This window comes from Geotrypetes seraphini, chromosome 14 (assembly GCF_902459505.1).
Source record: "Geotrypetes seraphini chromosome 14, aGeoSer1.1, whole genome shotgun sequence".
Lineage (NCBI taxonomy): Eukaryota > Metazoa > Chordata > Amphibia > Gymnophiona > Dermophiidae > Geotrypetes > Geotrypetes seraphini.
The window spans coordinates 5,760,384-5,772,435 of NC_047097.1; the positions used below are offsets into that span (position 1 = coordinate 5,760,384).

Here is a 12,052-nt window from a genome sequence, read left to right on the forward strand (position 1 = left end):
CACTCAACAAGAAATGCTGGCTTCTAACAAGTGCGCATGAAACATGCCTTTCTCTCCAAAAACTACTATAATTCAGGTAAAGCTTGTCATTTGTTTTTAATGTAAAATTTAATCAAGACCCACGCACTCAAGAGGAAACATTGATTTTCAACAAGCGCGCATGAAACATGCCCGTCTCTCCCAAAAACTCAAAAGAAGCGTGATTTTACTATCCTCCACTAAAAATATATAGATACACTTTTTTTTTTCCCATTAGCCACAGTCAAAACACAAGTGCTGGCACTCTAACAGCACCCCTGAACCAGTCGCTGCTTTTTGTTGCCAAAAGCAGATTCTGCTCTTCAAAAATGCCTCGGCAATTTTTAAGAATCCACTTGAGGGCTCATTTCAATGTTAAAGAGCCCATTTGCATGCCATTGCCAGAGACTGCTAGAAACCTCACTAACCTCAGATAATCTGCCGCTAAAATGTGTGCAGGCTAAACCGCCGGAAAACTGCTTAGCGACTGCGTTAAAGTTTTGAGAATCTTGCCCCCAGTTCGTGGGTTGAGATAAACACCTATTGTATAGACTCTGGAGGGGACATAACAGAATGCAATATAACACCTTATCTTAAATGTTTACATAGTGTAAATTCAGATGTTCATTTTCCAGCTACGTAACTAGAGGTCCTTTGCTAGAATAGAAAATTAGTGTTCACTTGTTTTCAGAGAGCAGCTACTACTAGTCTCCTTTCTGGTGAATCAAATACGTTTGCACAGCTGAGTTATCACAGAAAATGTATAAAAACAGAACGGAAGAGCCAAAGCAATCAAGCAGAGAGGTATTATGAACACATTTTTTTTTTTGCCTCAGTGGAGGTGTTTTGTTCATTAAAATCTATTATCAATATTAAAACCTTAGTGATGCCTTGAATATCATCTAACACAGGGGTAGGGAACTCCGGTCCTCAAGAGCTGTATTCCAGTCAGGTTTTTGAATTTCCCCAATGAATATGCATGAGATCTATTTGCATGAACTGCTTTCAATGCATATTCATTGGGGAAAACCTGAAAACCAACTGGAATACGGCTCTCAAGGACCGGAGTTCTCTACCCCTGATCTAACAGTAAGCTCACCACCTCACCCGGACAGTAGAGAGAAGACGAATGTAATCTGCTAGCAATTCTGCTAGGAAAAAGAAGTCACTGTTAGCCTGTTCCTGGTGCAGCTGTTCAATCTTCTCTTCTAGCTCAGCCAACTGGGAAAGAGCTCTGGATAGGGCAGTGTTGTCTTCAGAGCTCCCCAACATGGCCAAGCTTTTTGCAAACAGTGCTGTATTTACCGCCAGTTCTAAGGAAGACAGAATAATGGTTCAATTCATCAAGATCATTCTCTAGAAAGTCGTCAATATATAGGACCCAGATAACAATCTACTGGAAAACCTTTGATAATTGAAGCCAATCACCGATTTATGCAGGTAAGCAGTGTATTAATGGCATGTCTATTTAATGGACAGCAACATTATATATTCATCTACTGAAACATTCTGTAGGAGCATGCATAGCTTTATCAGGAGGAAAGTTAATTCAAGTAGTGTTAGAGCTTAAAAAAATTTGCATCTAACATTGCACTGTTGGGCATTCTAGATGGACCATGCAGGTCTTTATCTGCCGTCATTTACTATGTTACTTATGTATTCAGATGTAGAAGTCTACTATGCTATATTTTATTCTGCACTAGGATCAGTAGAGAATGCTGCCACAGAAAAAGGCCTACTAGTTTCACTCCCAGATGCAGTCAGCTAGTGCCCGACTCAGCCTCAGAGGAAGAGCAAAGATGATGTACAAGGCCATACAATGTTATTTGCTCCCAGTTAAATTCTCAGCTGAACACTAGTATTATATTTTTTGTTTTCATTTTAAGCAAATGACCAGGGGAATCGAAGTTTAGGTTCTTACCTGGATAATCTTCTTTCTGTTAATCTTCTCAGGAGTCCTTACGTTAGGTTTTTCATAACATTAGGTGTTCAACCCAAACCTGTGATCCGGGTATTGCAGAAGTGTGATAATCACAGCTTTCAGCACCTCCCACATTGTTAGTGAAGTATAGTGCCCCCTTCAGTTTTGTCTCAAAGCAAAATCAATCACCACTGGAATAAAACACAAAAGAAGGGATATGGGGGAACTTCCCCGCCAACATTATACAGTTATGTTCTGCTGCTTATAAAAGAACAATTAGTAATAAACATTCAAACATGCAAAGCATAGCAGCAATAATAAATCAACCAGCTGTATGCAACAAGCATTAACATCAAAAGAAACCAGAGGCAGAATAAAGCATTTATATAAACAGGACAATCTTATATGAGGCCAGCTGGCTCGCAGGAGAAGAATTCCAGGCCTGGAAAAGCAGGAATAATTGAGGAAAACAGAGGGCGGGCTGTACAGGCTCCTGAGATTAACAGAAAGAAGATTATCCAGCTAAGAACCTAATCTTCCATTCTGTTACATCTCCTCAGGAGTCCGTATGTTAGGTGATGTACCAAAGCAATGGCAACGTCTAGGGTGGAACAGATGTGCCTGCAACACCGAGATTCCAAAGGAGGTGACCACTTGAGCCGCCACATACACTCTGTAAAACCTCATGAAAGGTGGAGTGTGCACTGAGAGAAACCAGCAGTAGCTTAACACAGGTGATGTATGTGGAAAAAAAAGGCCATGTAAATCTATCTGGAAATAGAAGCCTTAGATGAAAGCCTTACAAGCCTGGACTGACTTGTGAGCACTAACAGATGGTCAGAGATGAAAATTATTGGTCTTTTCCAAAAAAAAAAAAAAAAGAAAGACAACTCTTCGCACATCCAGCTTCTGTAATACCCTATTCCTGCTTATTCTAACCAGTGGGTTGAAAAGCAGGTAGACGAACCTCCTGGCTGACGTGGAAGTCGGAAATAAATTTCAAAAGAAAAAAAGGAACAGCACAGATTACACCTGCCTTCATGATCCTAGAAAGTTTTACAAGACAACATGTAATTCCGAAATATATCTCGCAGAGACTGTTGTCACCAGGAACAGTCTTGACTTAAAAGGGACGAGTCTTACTACAGCTCTGTATGAGCCTTTGAAAGTTCCTTCAAAACTGTGTTGAGTTTCAGCATCGGAAAGGGATGATGAAGTAGGGGGTCTCAATCGAAGTGCACCTCATAAAAATCTGGTTACATCCAGATAAGCTGTAAGTGAAACCGAACAACTGTGTGCCTGGATACGAGAGACTCGCCACTTGATCCTTGAGGGAAGCAACCGCAAACCCCTTCTCCAGACCTGCTTGCAGAAAAGCCAGGACTACCGGAATAGGAGCTCACAGTGGTTCCATCTGGTCTCTTTCACATCATTGTTGAAAAGCCTTTCAAGCTTTGGCATAAGCCGCAATAGTAGCGGGCCTTTTAGCCCACAAAAATGTGGTAATGACCATGTCTGAAAAGCCTCTTTGTACTAGGGCCTTGCGCTCAACAGCCATGTCGTAAGACCAAAGTGCTGAGGATTCTCCATGAGAATGGCCCTTGACTGAGAAAACCACAATGAAGAAAGAGCTCAAGGCCCCTATCTCACTGAAGACCTACCAGGCCTGCATACTACAGACAGCAAAAGTTGTGATTCTGTGGACGACCTGGCCCATCATGGGCCAAGGTGGGAAGACAAAGAAGATCCTGGCTTGGTCAGGGCTGAACTAGCATGTCCAGTCATAAGCTTCCTGGTTCTACAAAGCGGCAGACTTTCAAGTTCTGATCTGAAGCCGTCAAGGCTATCACTGGTCTGGCCCCAGCAACACACAATGAGCTGGAATGCCCTTTGACATAGGGACCAATCCCTTGGATCTAGGACTTAACAACTGAAAGTCCAACTTGAACATTTTCCACTTTGGCCACATGGGCAGTAGAAAGAACCTGAAGGTACATTCCCTCCCACTGGAAGAGCATCTGTGCTTCAATGTAAGGGAATACTTCTGGTAGCCCTCTGCCTGTTCACATAAAGTACTGTCATTGCAGCATTGGAAAACACCTGTACTAAATTTCCCTTTAGAGCCTTTTCTGGAATTTTTTTTAACACTAGCTGAATGGTCCAAAGCTCTAGACTATTTATGTTAAATCTGTTTTTATTGATAGATGGGGGGAGGCGAGGGGGCTGTTGCCAATCCAAAGAAAAAAGCTGCAAACTGGAAATGCTCCTGAAGAACATGAAATCTCAGATACATCATGTTTCCCGGAAAGATGGGAATAAGTAGATATCTGTTTGTCAAATCCAGCAATGCTAGGAATTCTCCTGGAGCCACTGCCGCAATGACCGAACAGTCTGTTTCCATGTGGAAATGTGGGATCTTCAGAAATGCATTAACTGCCTTGAGATTCAAGCTGGGCCTCCTGTCCTCTGTCCCATTCTTGGACACAATGAATAAGAAGTGTCTACCCGGGCCCGATTCATCATCAGGGACCAGTTCTATGGCGTGAATGTCAACAAGTTGCTGATGTGGGGTTCAGACATTGGCCTCCTTTTCCAGCTCTTATAGAACATAGGTCTGAAGAAAGCATCTCAAAACTGTTTCCTTAAGACCATGGTCACCCTACGATCCTGCGCATCCATTAGTATCACTCCTCCTTCACTAGGAAGGTCTGTGTGCCTGTGGACTGGAGCCACCGTAGAATCCGTTTTTGGCTGATCAAACAGTTGATGAAACTCTGGGGCCATGCGTTAAAGCCTGGACGTAGCTTTTGCCACCTTTAGAGTCTTCTGGTGTCTCCCACTGCTCTATGACTAAAGCAGTGATTTCCAGGATGCACTGGAAAAAAGGAGGTCCGAGTATTGGAACGGCTCATGACTGCACACTGAGACGAGGAAAATTGTACTTGTAGTTTCAATTCCTTAACTGCAGCCGCAATAAAATGGTGGACTGAGACTTGCTTAAACAGTCGGCGTATCGAGGGCCACAAAAGCATCCTGCTGGATGGAACCAAAAGTGGAACCAGAGTCATCTAGGACTGATCCAGAGCCCTGAGATAAAGGATACATGGAATCCGACTGCCTACTCAGCCAGTCTGGGTCATAGTGGTCCCTGGCACTGGGAACCAGTTCACTTGCCCCTGGAAGTGAAGACACTCCCTGAAAACACTGTGGCGTGCTCTAACTGTGCAGCACGACATGGGTCCATTGAAAACGTTCTCCATTTGAGATTGACAAATTCTGGGGAGGACCCTTGCACAGGGGCAAAAAACCGACCCCTGATGGACCTCTGGCGTGATGTTTGTGGGTTCCATGGACTCTACACGCCTGTGCTTTGCACTGTCGCCAGTTTCGAGGGTTGAGCAGGATTTTCTCTTCATCTCCTGGACCCAGGATGGTTCTCTAGCCCTGGAAGACACAGATGGGGCTGAGCCTGAAGCTCCAACCCACTCCTCACATGTGCCATGGCACGCAGTAGATGCTTCTCTGCTGGCAATCCAGTGCAAATGACATGAATTCATGTTAGCACATCCTGAGGAGTCCATCCCTGTTGATTTTTTTGTAAAAATTGAGGGGTTTTGAGGCATATAATGGCTTCAGAAAAAAAGATCATTTAAAATCCAAGATGGCCACCACCAGAAAATTTGGGTGGCAACTTTATTGAAAATCAAAACACATGAAAATAGGGGCTTTGGAGGAAGGAGACCTGAATTCTACCCTCAGAAACCCTCAAAAATGACTTCAGACCCCTTCCCTCATTTTCCCATAGGAAATAATGGGGGTTGTATGTAACAGTTCTGTGCAGTGCCTGCCCGTCAGCTTTCCCTGCACTTGAAGTGGATGGAAAGGACTTTCTGCCTCAGAAAACTTCTCCAAAATGACTCCAAACTTTTAAATCTTCAGGCTGCCAGTCAGATTACTCTGATCAAGATCTCCTCCCCACAAAACCTCAAAGCTTACGGGGGTGGCAAATATGCAGCCAGCACCCTGATACTCCAAGGGTTCTTACTCAGGGCACCCATAACCTGCACTCAAGCCACTGAGAAATTCAGAAGGTGAGCCAGCTCCCACAGAAACAGACTCAGAGTTCTGAAGTCTCACAGCAGGCTGGCTCCCCAGGTTCACCTAAAGGCTTGTCCTGCAGAGCTGCAATCGGGTCTCATAGAACTTGCATCCTTTCCGAGGCAGAGAACCTTTAAGTAAGGGGTCTTAGGGCACCAAAGCCACTGAGAAAGTGAACTTTCAATGAAAAAAAGAAAAATTAAGCAAAGCAGAACAAACACACCGCTGCACGGTTCAATGGAAAAGGAAAAATTGAAGGAGGCAATATATTCCTCTTACAACGTGGGAGGTGCTGAAAGCTGCAAATCTCACACTTCTGCAAGACCCGGTTTGTGAGTTTGGTTTGAATACCTAATGTATGAAAAACCTAATGCACGGCTGCCTGAGATGTAACAAATTACGTTTCAAGTCATCTTCCTCTTAACTGTAAATTCCTATTTTTTAAGGTTTATATGTTAAATTTTAAGTTAAACAATACAACAATGAGAATAGCAGTGCAAATGACATGAAGGGGCATAATCGAAAGGGACGTCCAAGTCCGTTTTCATCTAGGCCGCAAGTCGTCCAAAGTAAAAAACAGCCTAGGACACATTTTCGAAAAATACATCCAAAATTTTTTTTGTTTCAAAAATCGTATAACTATACGTCCTGCTGATCTGATTGTCCAAGTCGCTAAATCGTCCATCTTTATACCACATTTTCGTCCAAGTCAAAAACGCCTAGAACAAGCCCTGTTGGACGTGGGAGGGGTCTGCAAAGTGATGGACTGAACACCCAGACATGCCACCTAAATAGTGGGGTACCTTACAAGGCACTGCTGTGAACTTCACAAAAAGGATGCCATGTCTTCTCCTCACTACAGCTCCCTTATAGGTTATGGTGAGCCCCCCCAAACCACCTCCAGAATCCCCCAAGACCCACTTATCTACCACCCTAATAGCCCTTATGGCTGCAGGAGCCACTTATATGCCAGTACAAAAGGGTTTTGGGGGTGTATAGGGGAGTGCACATGTTTAAGTATCAATGCAGTGATTACAGGGGCTTATGGGCATGGGTCCTCCTCTCTATAGGTCCCTAACCCCTCCCAAGACAACTTAAGCCGTCTCTGTGCTGGAATAGGCTTTCCTATGCCAGGCGCCCAGGTAATGATGGTCTGGAGGCTGAATTTTAAAGGTGTGATTAATATTTTTATGGGGGGGTGTCGGTGATCACTGGGGTAGTGTGCGGGTGTTTGTTTTATGTGTTTGCAGTGCTTATCTGGTGACTTTAGGTGGGTTTTTGTGACTTAGACCATGTTTTAAATGGTCTAAGTCACAACATCCAAATTCCGTTGATCGTTGGCTGTATAACTTTCGGTTATACATGCTGTACAACTAAGTCTAAGTCAGCCCACGTCCCACCCAACTCCCACCCTCGACACTCATAAGAACATAAGAACATAAGAACTGCCATCTCCGGATCAGACCTTCGGTCCATCAAGTCCGGCGATCCGCACACGCGGAGGCCCCGCCAGGTGTACACCTGGCGTAATTTATAGTCCACCATATCTTTATATGCCTCTCTTAAGGAGATATGCATCTAGTTTGCTCTTGAAGCCTAGGACGGTCGATTCCGCAATAATCTCCTCTGGGAGGGCATTCCAGGTGTCACTCCTCCCGAAACGCCCTGTTTAGCTTTGGTCGTTCAGCGGTACTATGTAGGCCTAGGTCACAAACTGCTTCAAACTTCACGGTATAGCGGTATATAAGAAATAAATTATTATTATTTAGAAATACGTCAAAAACCAGTTTTTATTATCGGCACTTGGACGTATTTGGGAAATGTTCATCTAATTGCCGACTTAGGCCGGTTTTTGGACATTTTTCTCTTTCGATTATGAGCCCCATACTATTTATTTAATTTGTTTTTAAATCCTGTTCTCCCCAATGAGTTCAGAACAGGTTAACATATATAATACATGATTAAAATGAGTTACAGTTTGACATAATTTAATACATTGTGTTCATCCTAACTTGATATTCAGTGGATCTAGTTCAACTGTGTTCCTTCAGTGCATTATTAATCCTTGGATCCCAATATCCTTCCCCATCCCATTCACACAGGGTAATCAGGTTACCAACAAGGACAAATTCCGATTTTGCAGTAAGCAAGTTCTGCTGCTTTCAGGAGCTCTGTTAAACCCCAGCTGGCAGCTGACTGCTAAAGCACTTGCTGGTATTTTATGGAGTACCTGTATTGTTCCCAGCCTTACTAAATCACAGGAACAAAAATCCCTGGCTACTCCCAAACAGATCATACACATGAGACTGTCACATTAACCATGCTATTAATCAGGACAGCTCAGTAAAACAGATCTGTATCAACATTATCTATGTATGGAGGCACTCAAACTAGTGGTTCAAGCAATAGTTCAAGCTTGTTCCCAAGGATTCCTATCTGGTAGTACTTTTAGGATATACCCAAATATGCATTAAATATTTGCTTTCACTGCAGGTCTCACATACATATTCATTTTGGATATACAGAAAAAAAATCTGACATTTTAGAGGTCCCCAAGGACCAGACTGTGAATGACTGCTAGAAGATAGCTGTCTTCACCTCTTAAGCATTAAACACACAGTATTAGATTATGGGGAATATTACCTTTTCTATGATTGACCAATGTTTCTACCACAGCATGTAATTTTCTAAGCTGCTGTTCCTCACATTCTACTTCCTGAAGTTTTTCCTCAAACCACTGAAATTGAGAAACACAAAATGGTATGAAAATGGATAAGCATCATCATATCCCCTCTTAAAATAAGAAATCAAGAATTGCGGCACATGAAGCATATATAAGCTGGCATTTAAAATTGGTAGTCTGCTTTTAACCACTAAAAATATAGTGCTCAAAATACTCAAAAAGAATACTAATAAGCAAAAGAGGAAAACTGGACATCATCATCTTACAATGTCAGATTCATTCATCTTGATGGTCATCTTACTGACGGCATCAGTGGCTTTGCTGAACATCTTGAGAAGCCCGGCTCCACTAAGTGTCTGAGTTCCCACTGCACGTGGCAACTAGAGGAAAGGGGGGGGGAGGAAAAAGGTACAAAGATTATATCTATAGTTTGCCTTGTACCATTCAGGCACACACATTTCCCTTAGGAATTATCAAGATTATCTAAGCGGTTTACAATCAGGTACTCAAGCATTTTCTCTATCTGTCCTGGAGGGCTTACAATCTATCTAATGTACCTGGGGCAATGGAGGACTGAGTGATTTACCCAATGTTACAAGGAACACAAGATTTGAACCCACAACTTCAGGTTGCTGAGGCTGTAGCTCTAACCACCAAGCCACTCCTTCTCTATTAAAGGTTATAAAATATTGTTTTGTATATAAAATACTTCTGATTACATTTAAAGTATTTATCACAGACGAAGCACCATACCTTGTATGTTTGCTGAGTCCGTACATAACTGGTAGGAATTTAAGATCTATGAATAAGCAATTGCTTGTAATTCCATCGTACAAAGAAATTGTTCATGAACACGCCAGAGAAGCAATATTTTCTGTCAATGGCCCATAGTATTGGAATTCCATGCCTTTAACACTTAAATCAATAACTTCCATTGACAAGTAAGGAAAATCTTTTTTTTTTTTTTTTTAAATAATTCTTTATTCATTTTAACACTTCCAATAAGTGAAAACAGTTTGCAAAATAAACACTTAATAATCTTACATGACATTAACAAAGTAATATCCCTCCCTCCCTCCCTACCCCATATAATCAATCAAATTATCCATTAGTTCTTAGAAGTATAAGTATCATATAACAAATAAATCCTGCCTATATAACAATCATTTTGAAATCATAAAAACAGTAAACAGAACCTTCACCCCCTCTCAAATCTTTAAGAAAGATTATTTCATTTAAACCCTTTTGTTCCCTCCCTCCCCTTGGATATGTAAAGTAATACGTAAAATAAATTTAAACTATAATAATTCTAGAAAAGACATCAATGGGCCCCATATTAAATTTGAAATTTTTTGTATTCCCTGTCAGATCAGCATTCATTTTCTCAAATTTATAAATTAAGCATAAGTTTGCCCATCAAAATGTGAAATTAAGTCGATCCCAATTTTTCCAATTTCTTGTGATTAATTGTATCGCTGTTCCCGTCATAATTTTTTTTAAAAAGTTTTCTTTTATATTTATCTAGGGGATCTTTTACATATAACAGTGTGCCACAAATCACAACTTCATAGGTCAAAGGGATCACAACTTCTAAAATATTATTTATATGTCCCCAAATTGACTTCCAAAAAATTTGAATCATAGGGCAATAAAACAGTAAGTGATCCAATGTTCCCATGTCAAGATAACAGTGCCAGCATCTATTTGACCTTGAATTATCTAATTTATTCAATTTAACCGGGGTCCAAAAAGAACGATGTAACAAAAAGAACCAAGTTTGTTTCATAGATGCTGATGCTGTACATCTCAACCTCCAAGACCAAATCCGTGGCCATCGAGATACAGAAATGTACTGTTTAATCTCGACACTCCAAATGTCTCTAAGTAAGAAAAATCTGAAAACATATTTTCTCTGCATTTTCTCAGGTTTAATGGATAGTGCTGCTGGCATCATGGAAAACAGAAGATAGTCCCCCAATGTTATTTTCCTCTCCCTCTTTTGCTATAAATTATTGTATTTCTGTCTCCTGAACCTTGATTTTAAATGTTATGTTGGTCTATTGTTTTTAGAATGTATCATTATAATTTGTTTTAGATTGTAAGCCACCCTGAAGGTCCCTCCACCCCCCCAAGGGCGGGGTAGAAAATTTTAAATAAATTTGGAAACTTGGAAATAAAGCATCTTTTTAAACTGGACTAAAAATACATTTTTTGACTAGGGAGAGGAATCAAGAGCTGAAGGGCAGAAAACTGCCTCTTCCCACAAAAAGTGGGAAGAGACACACACAACCTAATGCCCGAGGCCACTACACAATTTGATACAAGTCAGTCATCTGAAAAACAAAGGACTGAATGGAGGGCTGTAACAAGTTTAGCTTAAAATGCTCTGAGAATACATATCTACATAGAGAGATGGTGCTTTGCACACTATTTTCTATCCTGACCATCCAAAGATCTGAGCATCTTACAAAGTTACATAAACATACATCATAGACAAGAATGAGCTTGCTGAAATAAGGCTGTTTTTAAATGTTTTGGAAATCTAAAAGCTAATGCATTCCCATAAAGCACAGTTACTTACCGTAACAGGTGTTATCCAGGGACAGCAGGCAGATATTCTTGACTGATGGGTGACAGCACCGACGGAGCCCCGGTACGGACAATTTTAGAGTGATTGCACTTGATCTTGAATAAGGCTCTTTAAGTAAAAGGAAAAATGAAAAGCATAATTTCCTGATCTATTAGCCAACATAGCATTTTGATATAATCTTTTGCCGAATTTATCCATGGCCTTTCCTTCTCTGCCAGGAGAGACTGAAGCGTATACACTAGCTCCTGCAGATTTCTTAAGAGTGGATTCCACTAAAAGAGACTCGTGTGGAAGTTGAGGCTTGTCGAAGCCAGGAATGGGGATGACTTTGTACAAGGAGTCCAATTTGCGAGGAGCTCCTGGGATAGTCAGAGGCGTCTCCAGATTTTTATAAAAAGTCTCTCTCAAGATATCGTGGAGAGGCAGTTTGAGAAATTCCCTTGGAGGCTGGTCAAAGTCCAGTGCATCAAGGAACGCTTTGGATTTTTTGGACTTAGCCTCCAAGGGAATAGAAAGAGATTCACACATCTCTTTTAAGAAAGAGGTGAAAGAAGAAGAATCCGGCTTAGAGGAGGGATCTGGGACAGACAGATCCTCTTCACCAGACGAACACTCATCCTCAGAGAGAAGAGGTTCTTCGGAGTTACCCCACAGATCAGGATCCCTAATTTGTGATCTGCGATCCCGAGACTCCAGTGTGGAGGGTTCCAGGTGTCGGATTTTGTGAACCGACTTACCCGAC

The 12,052-nt window shown here is 41.6% G+C and overlaps 1 protein-coding gene across 1 annotated transcript in view; it reads right to left on the bottom strand.

Moving 5' to 3' along the window:
* The window catches only part of SNX1 (sorting nexin 1), a 76,980-nt gene that overhangs the window by 15,042 nt on the left and 49,886 nt on the right, over positions 1 to 12,052 (bottom strand). The window contains exons 9-11 of the mRNA XM_033919470.1: positions 8,987 to 9,100; positions 8,681 to 8,774; positions 1,126 to 1,331 (exon numbers count right to left, since the gene is read on the bottom strand). Coding sequence (XP_033775361.1) covers positions 1,126 to 1,331; positions 8,681 to 8,774; positions 8,987 to 9,100 — 414 coding nt within the window. The remainder of the gene's footprint in view (positions 1 to 1,125; positions 1,332 to 8,680; positions 8,775 to 8,986; positions 9,101 to 12,052) is intronic.